The sequence below is a fragment of the Lethenteron reissneri genome, chromosome 12 (assembly GCF_015708825.2).
Source record: "Lethenteron reissneri isolate LAM-NWPU_2019-01 chromosome 12, ASM1570882v1, whole genome shotgun sequence".
Classification (NCBI taxonomy): Eukaryota; Metazoa; Chordata; class Hyperoartia; order Petromyzontiformes; family Petromyzontidae; genus Lethenteron; species Lethenteron reissneri.
Genome location: NC_083790.1, coordinates 1,123,223 through 1,141,503, shown reverse-complemented (window position 1 = coordinate 1,141,503; position 18,281 = coordinate 1,123,223). Strand labels below are relative to the sequence as shown.

The 18,281-nt window shown below is 55.2% G+C and overlaps 1 protein-coding gene across 1 annotated transcript; it reads right to left on the bottom strand.

Annotated features, from left to right (window-relative positions):
- Window positions 1-1,793: 1,793 nt before the first annotated feature.
- On the bottom strand, window positions 1,794-16,467 carry LOC133341720 (scinderin-like). Its single transcript, XM_061550367.1, has 17 exons — window positions 16,405-16,467; window positions 14,047-14,263; window positions 13,478-13,632; window positions 13,178-13,339; window positions 12,240-12,389; window positions 11,657-11,746; window positions 11,038-11,170; window positions 10,325-10,413; window positions 9,473-9,688; window positions 8,405-8,526; window positions 7,368-7,458; window positions 7,042-7,212; window positions 6,570-6,774; window positions 6,043-6,164; window positions 5,418-5,495; window positions 5,135-5,195; window positions 1,794-3,211 (listed from the first exon to the last, which is right to left on the bottom strand). The coding sequence occupies exons 2-17, from the start codon at window positions 14,237-14,239 to the stop codon at window positions 3,045-3,047; spliced, it is 2,205 nt and encodes a 734-aa protein (XP_061406351.1). The 5' UTR covers window positions 14,240-14,263; window positions 16,405-16,467; the 3' UTR covers window positions 1,794-3,044.
- Between the last annotated feature and the right edge of the window lie 1,814 nt (window positions 16,468-18,281).

Genomic DNA, 18,281 nt, shown 5'->3' with positions numbered 1-18,281 from the left:
ACGACTGTGCCGTTGGCAGAACAATAAATCGACTTATCTCCTGCAAGTTGTACTTTCTATGACCACAGGCAATGTGAACGAATGTGTAGTGCTGATCTTTATACGGACAACTTCTTCCTTTTCTGTCGTCACTTTATTTTGTCCAACACAGCACATTTAGCCACCATCCTTTAGCGAGTTCTCGGCTCGCTCGCCGCGCTCCGCCGGCCTCGCTCGCTCCGTTCCTCCCTCTCCCCTCTCCGTCTCTCCCGACTCCCCTCTCTGCTTCCCCGTCCCACTCCAGGCGTCGCTCTCTCTCGGCTTCTCCGTCTCACTCCGACTGTCGCTCTCTCTCGGCTTCTCCGTCTCACTCCGACTGTCGCTCTCGTTCAGTCTCTCTGTCTCTACTGCAACCCTATACTTCTTCTTCTTCTTCTCCACTGCTACTCTACACTTCTTCTTCTACTCCACTGCTACTCTACACGTCTTCTTCTACTCCACTGCTACTCTACACTTCTTCTTCTTCTCCACTGCTACTCTATGCTTCTTCTTCCGCTCCGACCAACTCCGCCCCCAGCCCCCGGCGCCACCTGTCCCCATTCCCAGACTTAGCGGCGCCACCCTGTCCCTGACAACAACAACCGGCCAATCACTGCCCTGCATCCCTAATTGCCTAACGGGCCGTCTCTGTCTCCTCCGTTGTCCCCCAGCCCACACGTGTTTACACTTACCCCCCTTGGCGCGCGTTAAACCACTACAAATGCACTGCTGAGTGATGGCCTCCCCAATGGCCTGTCGGTCAATGGGTTTGTTTGACCTTCACTCGGCTGGGTTTGTTTCACCTCCAAAGGGGTTGTTTGAACTTCAATGGGTTTGTTTGACCTTCACTCGTCTGGCGAGTGCGAGTTGGTGAAGGGGGCCTGCAGCCAGGACAGCTTCAAGATATCACACACTACACACTCACGACTGTGGACAGATACTAAACCTACGTTGGTGGGTTCACAGCAGACTGCGATAACTACTGCACCACACACCCCAGAAGACATATCTGGTTCAATTGACGTGCACTGGCGTGTACATGTCACCCTGTCCGTATGTACGAGGTACACTCCAGATATAATGCCTCCTATTTTTTGTTGCAATGTTTTGATTGAACTGATATCCAATGGAACTGTGCAATAGCCTCCGTGTCCCTATGCCATCTCTTTCTCCTCCTGTCGTCCCTGCATCTCTATCCGCCACACAATACATTTCAGAAACTGGATGGTCTTGTCTCTCGTCGCCATCACAATAGATTTAAGCAAATCTATGCACCTTCTTGGTTCTTTCGGTAAAGTCACGTAGAAGGGAAGTAATAAAATAATAAAAATAAAACATAATACAATAATTATCACGACGTTATTACTTCCCTTCTACGTGACTTTACCGAAAGAACCAAGAAGATGAATCCCTGCAGTCACGAAAGCTTTAAATCGAAATCTATGCACGTTGAACTTCTTTCGCACCGCACGAAGCCAACCGTGCTCGCCAGAGGTGCGGGATGCAACCAACGGGACAAGCGGCACCGAGATATGAACAACCGTAGACCAGGTTCTACTTTGTGTAGACCAGGTTCTACTTTGTCTGGACCCGTCAGTGCAGAATGGTCAACATCCTTTCCTTACCACCATCCCTGTGTCTTTCTCCGTCGTCCTCGCTACGAACCCAGTCCCCTCCCCCCACCTCCCAAGTTCGATTCCCAATCGTGGCTAAGATCGGTGGCGATTATTTAAGCAGCTTTTGGGGCCTCTCCTATGATGACTTGGTCTTCAATGAGTAGCTGGTGCGGTGTGTCAACATCAGCACTGCAATACAAAGGCGGCCGTGCGGGGTGCGCTGGCCACACCACCCCCTCGTGTGCCTTGCCAGCCTCCATAGGTGCTGCTACTCGCTAACAGCACTCGCCCCGACAGCCTGTTAAGGCTATACGGGGAACCCTTGGAAAGCATTGGTCCAGAAGGCTGATAAACTAATGGACGAAGATATGACTTTATTACAACATTTTGGTGGTGATGAAATGCACCCTCGTATGCTTAGTACAGTGTTCTATAACGCTGAAAGTGCTTTGGATGGTTCTTTTTGATGATGGCAACTTAACGAATGGGGTCAGCCTGGAAATAAGACACTGCCCAAATAACCAACAGGCTAGATCGTCTCCTAGCTCCTTAGCTGGGCGACGGTGCCCGCGGCTGTCTGACACGACCTTGAAGCTGCGTCCTCAAGAAAAACATAGTCACAGGTATATTTGTCATATTTAATCCTCGACAGTGCATTTAACATTGACTCTCGGAGTAATACAAAACACGAATTCATAGATTTGGCCAAATATGCCACTTTAGCATGACTGTTGAAAAAGGGTCTTGAGACTCAGCGACACTTTTCTGAATACATTACAACGTACGTACAGCCCTTTGACAATCTGCTGTCGGTCATTTGTCGTTCGACCATACTTCACCACACTGGGTCCACACCGCATTGTGCTGGGTTCACACCGTATTACGCCGACTACTGAGCTACCGACTGCCTGAGTATGGGGCATTCTTAAAATCGTATTGCTGTAAAATTTCAAACTTACAGTAAAAACGGTGGCAATGCTAATGACAGCACAATGATGCATTTAACAAAATCTCACATTCCTCGATGACTCTGCCCTAAGAAAAACATGCAACGTTTCAAGCAATGGCCCTTCTTCATGGCAAGGAAGTCTTAGATTTCCATTCAGATCTTGCTGCGATGAATACGGCCAATAGCCCCAAACGTGACCTGTTACATAAACGTTTACCCCATTAGGACAGGGTTATTGATGAACGTCATTTGTGCTCAGGTCACCACTGTCGAACGCAGTAGCACAGTTTGTAGTTTGACCGCGACTGTAAAGTGTTTATTTTCTCACGAACGAAAGCTTCCGGGCTCAGCTGTCGAGACAGCCCCAGGGCAGGCACACAGCCAGGGAGGGCGTCTCTCTCGGGACGAGACAGCCGGGCGTCTGGGCGTCAGGGACGCGCCTCGCCTCGGATCCTCGCCCCCTACTTGAACGATGCCTTCATCTTCTCGAAGGGGTCCGAGTCCCACTTGGTGGGGTCCCAGGCGAGGAACCAGCCGGTGAAGGTGGGGGGCTCGTGCCCCTGCTTCACCACCACCACGGGGGTGTCCTTCCCCCGGCCAGACGGGTCCGTCTCCAGGTACGACTTGGCTGTGAGACAACACGCGGAGTGGGGGGGTGTGTGGGGGACACGGCGAGTCTGTGGGTGTCTGCGTGAATCTGTGGGTGTCTGCGTGAGTCTGTGGGTGTCTGCATGAGTCTGTGGGTGTCTATGTGAACACGTGGGTCTCTACGCGAGGCAAAGATTGCACAATTAGAAGGGCTACGAACAATTAAGACGTTTAAATATTGCGCTGTCGCGTCAAAACGTCTTGAGATGCGCTGCGTAACCGAGAAGTGACGGGCAAATTTTAGGACACGTTGGAATACGATGCCACGGGTGGCTAAGATATGTTAACTACCTCGCCTGGTATACAGGAGATCGTGGTTTCGATCTAGATTGATTTTGAGCCGGCTTGAAGACATCCACTGGCTGATGTGCGTGGGCAAAGCTCCCTATGGCGTTGACAGCTCCCGGCACGGAGTTCATGTCCCGCGGGGCACACGCGACATGCGGTGTCTCCTGCGTAGGCATGGGGATCGTCCCTGCGGTGAGCCACCAGGTTTGAAAAGTATTTTCTTTTTGCACAAGCCTCCCGGGAGAGAAGTGCCGGCAAGATGAACGTCATTTAAAGTTAAAAGGTCAACGGCACAGTGGAGCAGATACGGTTAGAGCCCAGGGAAGCCCGAGCAGGAATTCAATCACACGAGCAGTCCGAGTGAGACACTTCACCATTTTTCTTCTGTCTGCTGTTCAAAACACTAACGCAGTTTTTCCGTTCCTTTGTCGGACAAGTTTATAGATTTTTTCTCCATTTCACTGCTATACACACCATAGGATATGATTAGTGAGACTGTGTGTGTTCATATATTTGTAGTAGTTTAACGCGCGCCAAGGGGGGTAATTGTAAACACGTGTCGGCTGGGGACAGTGAGGTCGTACCGGGACAGGCTGGTGTTGCTGGGGGACAACGGAGGAGATGGAGACGGCCCGTTAGGCAATTATGGATGCAGGACAGTGATTGGCCGGTTGTTGTTGTCAGGGACAGGGTGGCGTCGCTAAGTCTGGGAATGGGGACAGGTGGTGCCGAGGGCCGGGGGTGGCGAGGCATTAGGGGGGACTCCAGTAATTAATTGGAAATTAATAGGGACGGGCATAAATACGGGATAGTCAGAGTGAGACAGGGAGTTGTGCTGGGAACTGGACGGAGTCGGGTGGAGTAGAAGAAGAAGTGTAGAGTAGCAGTGGAGAAGAATAAGCTGAACGAGAGAGACGGAGTGAGACGGAGAAGCCGAGAGAGAGCGACGGCTGGAGTGGGACGGAGAAGCAGAGAGGGGAGTCGGGTGAGACGGAGAGGGAGAGGGAGGAATGGAGCGAGCGAGGCTGGCGGAGCGCGGCGAGCGAGCGGAGAACGCGCTGGAGAATGGTGGCGAAATGTGCTGTGTTGGACAAAATAAAGTGACGACAGAAAAGGAAGAAGTTGTCCGCGTAAAGTTCAGCACTACATATTCGTTGACAAATGCATTTTAGCTCGCCATCCCCATAAAAACAATGATTAACATATGATGTGCACGATATTTACTCACTCTTGAAGCGGGAGAATGACTCAGAGCCCTGAGGAACCACAGCCAAGCAAGGACGGCAGCCAAGCGATAGCCTGCGCCAACAACTGCCCAAGCGTTGCATGAACAACAGCGGACCCGTGAACAACAGCAAACCCCTACACGCAACGACGCCAATGACCGGTGAACGGAGCCGTGCGTGGTATCCTGTTGGCGAGGTACGATCGCAACCAAGCCAGGGGCGGTGCCGGCGATTCCCAAATCGCCGCTGCAACTTTGGAGGGGCGCGGGTTCACGGTTTATGGCTCGCAGCTCGCGGCTCGCGGTTCGGGCCTTGCAGAATGCCGACCCAACGCAGTGCCTGGCCGTGTGGCTCGTGACACCGTGACACTGACCACACGTGACACTCACCACACTTGAGCGATTCTTTCTTTTCCACGTCATTGGCATCCTCGCCGATCCAGAGGAAAAGCTGCGGGGATGGGGGGAGGAGGGGGGAGGTGGGGTGATTGAGGAAATGAAAGGTGAGGGAGGAAAGGGGGGGATGGAAGGGGAGCATGGGAACCCAAACAGGAGCACCATGATGATGGTGACGACGGTGGCGAGATTCTAGAGTGATGATGATGGTAGTGATGGTTTTGGTGGAGATGATGATGGTATTAATATGTAATAATAATAAAAAAGATGATGTTACCTGGTCCCATACGTCTAAGAGCATGACATCATCGGTGGCCAGGTCTTCCTGAGTGAAGTCTCCCGCCACCTCCTCCACCTGAGGGCGCGACCGACACAACGCTGAGCTCCACACGCGGCCGGGGTGCGTGCCGTCGGCGAGCATCAGGGTCAGCAAGGGCACACGAGGGGGGGGGGAGGGGTGAGAATTGCCACCCCACCGGGGGGTGGGGCACTGGGGGGTGGTAGGGGTAAGGAGGCAGGAGGTGGCCAGCGAGGCAGGGCCCCAGACCGTGAGGGCAGCAGCAGAGGAGCGCCCCGCCAATCGAGCGGCGAAGGTCTGCGCGGGGGGGGGGGGGGGGGGGCGATATGCCAGAGAGCCTCGGTCACTGGAAGCGGAGAGTGCGTGGAGTGGAGTAGAAGCGATGGGAGAGAGAGAGTGGTGGATCTACAATGAGTGGAATGGAGTAGAGCGATGGGAGAGAGAGAGAGCGGTGGATCTAGGATGAGTGGAGTGAAGTAGAGCGATGGGAGAGAGAGAGAGAGCGGTGGATCTAGGATTTTGTGGAGGGGAGTAGAAGCGAGATGATCCTCTTGAGAGCTCTACGAGGGGGGGGGGGGGGGTGGGGGCGTGGCGGGGAGCGTGCCTGGAAGCGGCCGGTCTTGTTGGAGCAGGCGAAGAGGCGGGGCGGGTGGTCGTTGTAGTTGGTGCTCAGTCTCGGCGAGCTCTGGTAGTTCTTCTTGCCGCCCAGCAGCGACCAGAACTCAGCTGCAGGGGGGAGGGGTGGATGAGAGGAACGGGCGGGCGATCGGTGATGGCTCTATAAAGTCAAATAAGTCTCCGTGGCTTCCTGTTTCAAATGAGCATTGGGGCCGGGGTTTGTTTGTTTCTGCCCAGCCCTGGGGCCAATGGCGAGCGACTGAACCGGAAGACCCCGGAGATAAATCCCCTCGACCTCGGGGAGAGAGAGACGCACACAAATCCCAATATGCAGCAGGTACCGTCAGGGTCGGGATCGAACCCCCGACCTCCTGTGTACTAGGCGAGGTTGTTAACACCACGGCTCGCGAGTCGCAGGCGACGGCGTCGTGACCGTCATGACCGCGGAACTCGGCGAAGAGGAGAAGGGGCATTAGGGTGAGGGTGCCCCCCAGGTTATCCCTCGCCCCCCACCTGGCTCGTCCCCCTCGGCCAGGTCGGCGTGCGTCCGGCGGCCCAGCAGCTGGGCCACGTAGGCCGCCCCGTCCAGCTCGGCCACGTAGGCCGCCCCGTCCAGCTCGCTGCGCTCGGCGCCCTTCCCCTCCCAGATGAACGTCTTCTTGGGGGACAGCAGCACGAAGGCGTCGTTCGAGTTGAGGGACACGGCGCTCAGGGGGACCTTCGAGTGGGGGAGGGGGGAGGTGCGGGAGTTGCGCAGGGAGTTAACCGTCGGACATCGTGCCGAACGGCACGCGCGCACGTGGTACCACTCCCGACGCCGTACAGCAGACAGCAAAGCTGACGAGGATGAAGACGACGATGATGTTGATGATGACGACGATGACAACGATAATGAGGGTGACGATGGGGATGATGATGACGATGATGACGATGTTGATGAAGATGACGAGGATGATGTTGACCAGGGTGACGACGACGACCTCACCTCGACGGCTCTGGTGGCGCCCGCTGAGGAGCTGCGCACCTGGTAGAGTCGCGTGGGGGCCTGGGGGCTCTGCCCCCCATGGCGCGAGGTGCCCCCCGCGTGCACCACCAGGGGCTTGCCCCCGAACAGGCTCAGCAGGTGCGGGGGCTCGGAGCCCTGAACCACGCGCACCTGGGGGGGCACAACGTGGAATATCCGCCACTGGCTCCAGGCTGTGAACATCCGATGCGCATTCCCACAGATGCCCGAGACTGGGCCCTGTGAGCCTCGGGGCATTGACACAGGGAGGGTGGTGCCCTGCTCCCTGGGGCGCGCGTGTTGCTCACCTGCATGGGCCGTCCCCCCAGCTCGTTGTCGAGCTGCACAGACAGGAAGGCGGAGTGCGTGATCTCGTCCTTGCTCGACTTGCTGCCCTGCCTGCTCCCGGCGCACACAAACACAAAGGTTCCTTCGTTGGGGTCAGAAGCGAGCAGAGGCGACTACGGCTGGCGCGGCACGGGAAGGGGTGGGTGGACAGCATCACGCACGGCCGTTTTTGTTTCCGTAGTGGCGATGTTATGTTTATACAGAGCTCAAGATACTCATTTGAGGCTGAGTCTACCTAGCGGGGGGGGGCGGGTGGCCCAGGACTGGTTCCTATAACTGCAGCGGTGTTGGTCGTGAGCGGGAATCGACCTCGGGTTGCTGGGTTCGTAGCGCAGCGCGTTAACCGCTACACTCCCCAACACATGCACATGTCCACATGTACACCACACACACACCACCCACACACACCCCTCACACACACACTACACATACCAAACACACATACCACACACACACACACCACTCACACCACACACACCACCCACACACACACCATACACACACGCCACTCACACACACACACCACTCTCACACACACACCACACACACCACTCTCACACACACACCACTCTCACACACACACCACTCTCACACACACACCACTCACACAAACACACCACACACACCACTCACTCACACGTGTAAACTAGGGTCTGGCTCCGAATGTATTCGTGCCCGTGATTGGCTATAGCGGGGGGGGCGCTAAGGCATGGATTCCCCTTCTTGTGTTGGTATGTTCGTTGACGTTGATCTTCCTTCGCACCGTATGTAGCCAACCGTGCCAAGTCGGAGTTTCACAAATCTCCACGGGTGCGATCCCCCAACCCTTGCCTCCAAACCGCTGGCATCACAGCCATCCAACGGCCCGTGTCTCACCCCCCCTCGCCCGCCCTTCTTCTCCCCGTCCTCCAACCCCAGACCTCTCGGGTCGAGCCATGGTCCTGCACCCCCCCCACCCCCTCCGCCCCCGTGTCCCGACGCGTGCCGCCCCACCCACCAGGTGTAGAGGATCTGTCCCCTGCACCACGTGTAGAGGATGATGTACGAGTCGCCGCCGAAGAACTGCCCGTAGCTGGCGCGGTCCACACTCACGCGGCCACAGCTCTCCACGCGCCACACCTGGCGGGGGGGGGGGGGTGCAGGAGGTAGTTGGGGGGGGGGTGCGGGAGGTAGCTGCCTTGGGCTGTGGCAGATTGGCGTAATAACAAAACAACGAATCGTTGTGTGAATGCGCGAGGCTCATTGAGGCCAGACTTAGGCACCCGGGGATTCTCAGAGTTGTAAAATATAAATCTATAAAATATAAATCTATCAAATATAAATATATACACTATAAATCTATAAACTATAAATATATAAAATACAAATATATAAACTATAAATATAGAAACTATAAATATTTAAAATATAAATATATAAAATATAAATCGCTTTCGTGGAGGAGGTGAGCCGTGAGCGTCACATCTCAAGTGGAACCGTTCCGGGTCCTTGGCAATGAGCGGTGCTGAAGCTCCGGCTAAGGGCGAGGTGACCACGCACAGGCAGTCCTCGTTTAACGCAGCAGATGCGTTCCTGATAAGTGACGCGTTACGCGACGGGCATTGACAGTGAACTAACTCAATCACCGCTCACTCACACGTTTATTCTCCCTCCCCTCACCTGAACCTCGCCCTTGTCTAATTTCCCAGCAAGCCTCTATCTCGCTCGTGTCGTCTCACGCGAGTCGGGGGATGAGTGAGCGAGTGGGTGGGTGGGTTTGGTGCACGCGTGATCCAGTAGGTGGGTGGATGAACGAGTGAGTTTGTGGGCCAGTTAGTGAACGAGTTCATGAGCGAGTTGGTGAGCGAGTTGGTGAGCGAGTTGGTGAGCGAGTGCCTAGGTGGCCACGATCGTGCGAGCGAGCCACCAATTACCCCTCTAAAACTCCATTACCATGCCCCTCTCCAGCACGCCTCCTGTCCTTCACCCCCGCACCTCCAATTAGCACGGTTGGCTACGTACGGTGCGAAAGAAGTTCAAGGTACGTACGCGCCTCCCCGCCCTCCTCCCCCCACGCCCTGCTCACCTGAACCTCTCCCTTGCCGTCGTCCACCATGCCGTGCTGCGCGGCCATGGCCGGGCTGGAGTGCAGGGTGGAGGCGTTGAAGGGCACCTGCTGGACATGGGCGACGCTGCCCACGTTGTACGTCTTGCCGAGCGTCACGACGTCGTCCTTGCTCCTCCAGCCCAGGAAGAACTGCTTGAAGAGCGGCGTCTCCCCTGTCTCGGGCAGCACCGACACCTGGGGGAGACGCGGGAGGAGCAGCAACAGAGAGGGGGGAGCTTCTCTACTCGCTACGCACGGCTGGGCTGCGTGTGTCTTGGGCTGTGTGTGCGTCCTGGGCTGTGTGTGTGGGGTTGGGGTAGTGATAGGGGTTGGTGAAATTATAGGGGTTGGGGTAGTGGTCGGGGTAGTGGTCGGGGTAGTGGTAGTGGTAGGGGTTTGGGTATTGGTAGGGGTATTGGTAAGGGTTGGGGTAATGGTAGAGGTAGGTGGAGGTTGGTTAAGCGGGATTGGCTCAAACCGATTTGGATACCACTTGCCACTGATGTCATCCGTGGCCGGGAAATCGAACTCGTGTCACTCGGTTCGCAGCGCAGTGCGATAACCACAGCGCCACCGTTCCACCCCAGTGACTCTGCAGCGCCAATCGAACGTGTTTGACTACTCGACTCATAAACACGAGAACCAAAAGTCGTGCTAGGATGAGCAATTTATGCAAACATCTCCAAAACTCAAGATTCCCCTTCCCGAAGGCGCAGCGTGCGGAGTGAGAGGACCGCTGAGGGGTTGTTGTTGTTGTTGGTGTTGTTGTTGTTGTTGGTGGTGGTGTTGTTGTTGTTGGTGTTGGTGGTGTGGTTGGTGTCTCTGCGTCACCTTGGTGCTGGGCGAGTAGCTCATCTTCTTGATGAACTCCTCAGCGGTCATCATTGCTTTCTGCCTCTCGTTCGAGTTGGCTCTCTTGCCTGCAGCGACATCACTTCGTCAATTCATCACTTACCCACTTCACCATTTAACCACTTCAGCACTTCACCAACTTGTTAACCACATCACCACGTGATCATCTTCATACAACAGTCGGCAGTACGTGGCGGCGTCATGGTCCAACTTGGTGGTAGAAAAAAAAACATTACCGGCAAATGACCGAGTTGGGAAATGAAATAGCAACTTGTTGTGCCCCCCCCCCCCCCCCCCTGCAAAATATAGCGGGACCCCTCTTGAATGAGAATAATCAGACTCAGCGTCCTCTATCCATCCCCATCACGGCTGGGAACTTTGGCTGTGTGAATGATAATGGGATTGTAGCAATTGGATGATGGGATGATGGTGCAATGGGACGATAGTGATGGGATGGTGGGTTGGTGGAGTGCTGAGATGATGCTTGTGATGGGTCCGCCGTCAGCCTAACCCCTAGCCTGACCCTCACCCTCATCCTAAGCCCTCACCCTAACCCTCACCCTAGCCCTCACCCTCACCCTAGCCCTCACCCCAACCGTCACCCTAATCCTCACCCTCACCCTAGCCCTCACCCTAACCCTAACCCTAGCCCTCACCCTAACCCTCACCCTAACCGTCACCCTAGCCCTCACCCTTCCACACGAAGATCTGCCCCGCGGAGCCGTTGTCGAGCAGGAAGCAGTCTGCCGAGTCGAGCAGTGACTGCTGGAAGGGACTCGCGCTCGCCACCTCCTTCACCTCCATGCGGCCGCTCTCGTCGGAGATCTGTGGCAATCAACGACATCCACAGCCACCATAATCCTCATCCCTCCATAATGATGATGATCATAATCTTTATTACCCTAATCAAAATCTTCATCTCTCCATCATCATTATTACCACCACCATTATTATCATCGACATAATTCACAACAAATGTAATAATATCACCATCATCATCCTCTCCATATATTCATTGCAACGACCATCATCATCAGTAGCAGAATAATTCGACGTGGAGTTGAGCTATAAGTAATCTACTACTCAACCGAGCCATTGGCACTGACAGCCACGTCACGCTGGCTGTGAGTTATTGGGAGTTTCCCACCTTCGAGTGTCAGGCGGCCATTTTAAGGGGCTCTGAATTGACTTCTCGTGGCCTATGAAATTTATTTTTGGATTTGCACAATATCTTGTGTACCCAGAAGAAAGTAAGGAATCTCATCAATAATGTGTTGTTATAATCATCGTTGTATGGTCCTTGTTTGAAACCTTGTAGAGCTTGGCTGATTTCCGGTTCGAGATATCCATTTCCACATCATCAGGGGTCCCGGGTGGAAGTTCAGGCTTGGGGCCCAGCACCTGGAAGGGTGTGCAGAGTCAGGGTTGATAGGTCAATAACGCGAAGGTCATAACGATCATGGTGGCGATGATGATGGTGATAATGATGATGATAAAAAGATGTGCTGCTGCTGTTTTTTATAATGGATGACGATGGTGGTGGCGATCGTAATTATATTGCTGATGATTTACTAGTTTAGGCTATTACGACAGAGCCAAATGTATGATGGTGAAGATTGTAGTCGTGTTGCTGCCACTGCTTTTAATAATAAAAACGATGACTGATAACAACTCCAAAAACGACGATGACAACGATGGTGATGGTTATGATGATCACGACGATGATGGCTATGATCGTGACGATGGCTATGATGATGACGACGATGATGATGACGATGGCTATGATGACGATGGCTATGATGATGACGACGATGATGATGGCAATGATGATGACGATGGCAATGATGATGACGAAGCCGATGACGTCGATGACGATGCCCCCCCCCCGGCTCACGTTACGCAGTTGTGCGGGCTCCCCGCCCTCCTCCACCACGTGCACCGTCGCCCGCCCGCCCCGCTCGTTGTCCCGCACGTCGCGCGCCACCTCGGACGCCTTGACGCGCTCGTAGCGGTTGCAGCCTGAGCCGCACCACTGGTAGATGTTCTACAGGGAGCACCCGAGTACCAAGACGGCTCAACTCCTGAAGCAAGTGCGTCGCAAACCACAAACTGGCGGGTAAACCTCCTCTGTCCTGGAGAGGTGCAGAGGCATGGCAGCCTCTCCTCCCATGTGTCCCATGTGGGCCTGGGGACTTTCCGCGTGTCTGGCCAAAGTGTCTGCACGTTGTGCCTGGAGGGTCTAGGAGGATCCCCGAGGGAGGCGATTCAGTGCCCTGGCCCTCCCATACGGTACATGGCCAGGGGACATCAGGTGCTAGTTGATTTTTGTCGTCCTTTCGTAGTTTAGTTTAAGGTGGAGGGATTACCAGCCGCTCGCAACCGTCCAGCGCATCCTGTCTGTCAGCCACTGGGGTGGATGCTAAACTATCGCCTATTTATATTTGATCAAGTAAGGCCCACCAAGCTATATAGCTCTTTTTCAGAAGCGACTCGGCCACAAATAATATATCAACGAAGTGTGCTATCATCACGTGGACATTCATAGCGGTCAAATATTCTAAACGCGTGACGTTGATTCTAAATGTGGAGGGGAAAACCGGAGGATATGGAGAGAAATCCACGCGACCACAGAGAGAACACGCGAACTCTAAATATACAGCAGCAGGCGTCAGGGTTGGGATCAAACACACGACCTCCTGCATACCAGGCGATGGAGTTAACATCTCCTAGCCAACGCCGCGCCACCGGATGCGAGCAAGCCAAGAGGGTAACCAGCTGGCCGGAGGCGTCACAACGCCGCAGTGCTAGTGGCCAGTGCCCGCCCATCCTCACCGCCCCCAGGTCAACGATGAAGCAGTCCCCCTGGTTGAAGCTCTTCCAGGAAAGCGGCACCTCGGTGGCGCGCACCGTGCGTCGCCCCTTCACGTGCAGCAGCCGCTTCACGTCCGCCACGTTGGGCTCCACGTGGCGGAAGCCCGAGGCCACGCCGCCCGCCTGCACGACAACAACAACGACGACGACGAAGTGACGAGGTCCTGCAGAGTCTCCTCCTCTGACCTGAGTAGGGAGCTCGCCGCTCCGTTGTTACGCAGCAGCAGCAGCACCGGGCGGTTCACGCGAGCGCGCGCGCACCTTGTACTTGATGCCGCCCTTGAAGTAGGAGAGGAACGAGTTGGACTCGTGTCCCTGCACCTCGCGGTACTGCACGGGCCGCCCCCCCAGGGAGTCGTCCAGCTGCACGGCGAGCAGGGCAGCAGCGCCGGACTCGTCCTGAGAGCACTCGCTACCTGCGGCGGGGACACGGGCGGAGACACGAGGACACGGAGACATGGAGACACCGGGAAACAGAGAAACGGGGACACGGAGACACGGAGAAACAAGGACACGGGGAGACGGGGACACGGAGACACGGGGACATGGATACACGGAGAAATGGGGACACGGGGACACGGAGACACGGAGAAACGGAGACACGGAGACATGATGTGAGCAGGGCAGCAGCGCCTGACTCGCTACCTATGGCGCGGTGCAGACACGGGGGAGGAAGGGGTGGGGGTGGGTGGATATTTAATTAAGCGATTCGATGGACGAGTCAATGGATGAGCGGTTGAACAGCTGATTGAGTTAGTAATTGAGCGAGCGATTGAGTTGGTTGAGCGAATTCGGCGGGCGAGCGGCCTCGAGCCCAGTGTGCGCCTCACCGAGCCAGAAGTGCAGCTCGTATCGTTTGACCGAAGGGCCGAAGGAGAACGTCTTGAGCACCACGTAGGCATCCCCCGTGAAGAAGTTGCCGTACTGGTTGCGCGCCACGGCCACAGGACTCAGCTTCTCCACCCTCCACACCTGCAGCCCCTCCACCTGGCCCGCTCCCTTGAACCCCGCGTGTAGCACCATGGCTTCAGGTCGGAGGGGGGGTGTCTGGGGGGGGGGGTCGGAGGATGGGGAAGAGAATAAGGTGGTGGTGGTGGGGCGGGGGGGGGGCACGGGGCGAGACACGGGACGTGGAGTGAGCCCGGCGCGTGACAGCAATCCCCGCGATTTGGAGGCGATGGTTGGTGAATCGCGACAGTGCAGATTTGTGACACCTCCGATTTCCGCACCTCCGAACGTCCGCAACCTTCGATTCGATGCGGTTGGCTACGTACGGTACGAAAGAAGTTCAACGTACGTACAAGTGCGAGGTGGTGGCCAGGAGATGGCGCAGTGGTGCACGTGCGATGGTGATAATCCAGACGCGGTGCTTATTTGTCAGCATCCTGCAAACGCTGCTGTTGTCGAACACTCAGGAAGATATTGCAACTATACTAGGCAATACAATTTGGACTGGTGTTGCTACTAATTGTAACTGCACGAATGTATATTGGTGTATGTATGGTGTATATGTATGTATTAGGCTATTGATGCGTGTGTATTGGCATGTCGCAGTAGCGGAGAGCTTAGCGCACTGCGGTGAAAACCCAATGGCCCGAGTTTGATTCCCGCTCACGGCCAACACCAGTGACGATGATCTGAACTGATCCTGTGCCTCCCCGAGGTCGACTCAGCCTCAAATGAGTACCTGGTGCGATGTGAAAATATCGCCACTCGGGGAGGCAAAGGCGGCCGGGCGTGGTGCTGGCCACCCACCCGCTCGTGTGCCGTGCCGGCCTGCTTCCAAGGCGCTCACGAACAGCACTTGCCCCAACAGTCTGTTGAAAGGCTACACGGGGGATCTTTGTCTTTGTGCATGTTAGTGAGTACAGTATCTTAACCTTCGACTCCTGTTTGTCTGCACGATCCGTCTGGTGAGTACGCAGGGGATGATCAATCTCATGTCCAACGCAAAATCCAGAAAACAAACAAACAGCTCAAAAGCCACCAAAGTTCAATATTTATCATCCATTCAGTCCGGCTATCGGTCTCCTATTTAATCTGAGCAATACTTTTGCGTGCGTGTCAAAGTATAAACAAGCTGACTGGATGATAGTACAGCATTAAAAGACACCAGCCAAAACTCACTTTATATAGATACACAATTGCTCTCGACTTTACTTGTGACCTTAGAAAACAAGAAATGCACGCGATAGGCCGACCGTTTTGGGCAAATGACCCTTAACTTCAGAGCAGAGAGTGACCGGCAAAAAAGGTAGACACTTACCAAACACAGCATCCTCCCTGCCCGGCTCCCCCTGCCAATGTAATTCTCATTTGGCGTTGCGTTGTCATTCAACGATTAATCGATTCGAGAGCAGCGCATCGGTCCGTGTTAGAGAACGGTCCGCGGGAAGCGGATATCACCGAACTACCACGAAGGACCCTTCAAGTCACCTGTGGCGTGCACCGAAGTGGGACACCCACGTGCTCCATCAAGTGAAGACTGAGAGCCGTGTACCGTGCTAACATCACTGCCACTGGGACCACGGCTCAATGTGCTATGTCTCGCTCACCCCGCTGCTGGTACAAAGCCCCCCCCCCCCCGCCCAAGAAGGTATTTGGCCTACTCTTCCATTCTGGATAGGCGTCTTGGAAGAGGTGGGAGTTACCCACACTTCACCCCACCACACAAGTTGCTTACCGATTTGCGCCGCGTTGCGTACAGAGGCGAATGTGCGGGTGGGGGGGGTACGTAATAGTATTTAAGTGATACGTGATAATATTTAAAGGGTACGTGATAGTATTTAAGAGGTACATGATAGTATTTAAGAAATTTGCACGATTGTTTTAACTGCCGCGTCGGAAGAGATGGAACTGGCGCCCTATGAGTTGCAAGCGCGCTGCTCTGTCTGTGTTGAACTTCTTTCGCACCGTACCTCGCCAACCGCGCTCATCGTAGGTGCGTGGGAAGGACAACAACACGAAACACAACACTAAACACAACAACAACAACACTAAGCACAACAACAACAACAAGCAGCTCTAAAGAAACGGGGTTTTCAATGTAGACGATTTAAAAGTGGCTTCCTAGTATCGGAAGGAAGAGCGCGTTCCAGACGGCCGCAGAAGCGCATCCGAAATCGCGATACACCGCGGGAGAGGGATGAGAACGCCGCCGAACAGACGGTGAGACAAAGTTCACTTACGAGATCCGAGACGGATTCTTGCACGGACGTCGCACTGCGATGCCCTAAAGTTCCCGACTCGCTTCTCTCTCCCCTCCCCCCGCCTTTTAAACGTGTGGCTGCGTCGCTCTCACATTGACCGCTCCGCCCCTCCCTCCTCCCCCCCACTCCCTCGCCCCCCCTCAATGGAGCCATCCCCACCACCCCCACCACCTCCACCACATTGAACCCTCCGCCACTCGATCTGTCACGTTCAATAATTGCATCCTCATCAGCCAGCAGTTGCCATGTTCTATCCACTGCTGGGTGACTGCTTACCCCGAGCACTCAGCATGCCACGCGGTTACTGATCAGGAGGCGGTCTGATCTCATCTCTTCATCAATAATTCATCATCACCAGCCGTGGCCAATCCACTGCTGGATGAAGGCCTCGCCAAGCTGTCGGCAGTCCCTACCCCCTCCACTGTCTCAGAAGCAATCATCACCCAGCGCGGACACACGAGCCGATTTCAGAGAGAGAGAGAGCGAGATCCGTCTCGTTCCTCCTGCACGTAAAGCGCAATCTGGTCCCTCCATCTCCACGGTGGACGTCCTACTCGGGTCTGCTGTACGCATTGTCTGTTGACCTTCTTTAGCACTGCACGTAACCAGCCGTCGTGTTCACAGCGAGTTGTTGAGTTTAAAACTCGCGCTGGCCGGATGGGGACGGCGCAACCTGGACGGGGTAGCTTGCCAGAGGAGACGTCCTTCTGCATTCGCGTTGGGGGGGGGGGGGGGTCGTGTGCATTCCACGGGAGACTCGCACTTCGATTGGCACGGGCGGGCTTCCGCACGGTGCGAAAGAAGTGCGACACATGCGCGCACACACAGGAGTTACTGAACGAGAGGAACGACGCGCGGATCAGAGGGAGAGATACGTGGTCTTGGCCGGCAACGCGTGCTCGAGACGAGCGACGGACAGGCAGCCAAAGTCGGGATTTGCCATCCCCCCCCCCCCACGAGAGCCCCTCCGCCGTGGAGACGCAGCGATGAAATCGAGGTGGTGCGTGCGCGCGTGTGTCCTTGTAGCGCAGTAGGGGGCACAGGCGGTGCATCGGCCACTCATCTCTGTCGGTCAACCTACGGCAACCTGCTGGGGCTGCCCCGTGACCTCCTGCCGGCGGGCGTTCGACACTTCACGTGGCCTCAAGGTGCACATAGCCTGGCACAAGCGTCTTGGTGACGTCACCGCCACTGAGTGGCGAATGGCGGTTATTGTTGTTGTGCAGGGGGCTAGTCTAGGCCCCTTCCGCCAACAGTGGCGTTTGCAAGGAATTGCAGGGCTGTACCCTAGCCTCAGGCACTGCACTGGCATGCCAGTTTGTTTATGAGCTTCGCTTTGATGTCGACATATACAACGAGGAAGCGAGGTTGTTGGCACGGAGCATGTGACGCGTGAGAGTTATGTACCACGTAAACATGCAGGTTTGGGCACAAGCGGATATAAAAGTTAAAGGTTACCCCACCAGGCATGAATAAATAACACATGAACCCTAGTAAATCCACTGCTGGATGAAGCCATCCCCCAATCCGCCGCCACCTCTCACGATCGTGCCATGTTAATAATCCTCCTAGCGTCCACACGTGAACTTGGTTTCATGGCTCCATCTCCTCGGTGGTCAAGCTTCTCGGAACGCGTTCTCTTCCTTGGCTGCCACTCTGTCACCAGCCTTGTCCACGGGGGGCGGGGGGGGGCATCGTCCATCTCTTCTGGCCGTGTGGCGTCCTGCCCAAGCCATGCTCGCTCACTGACACCGCGACTGCAATCCTTGAAACTGATGCGTGTTGTTCTCTAGTCCACGTGTTCCTCTGTCCTTGAGCCTGCTGCGTGTTGTTCTCTAATCCACGTGTTCCTCTTT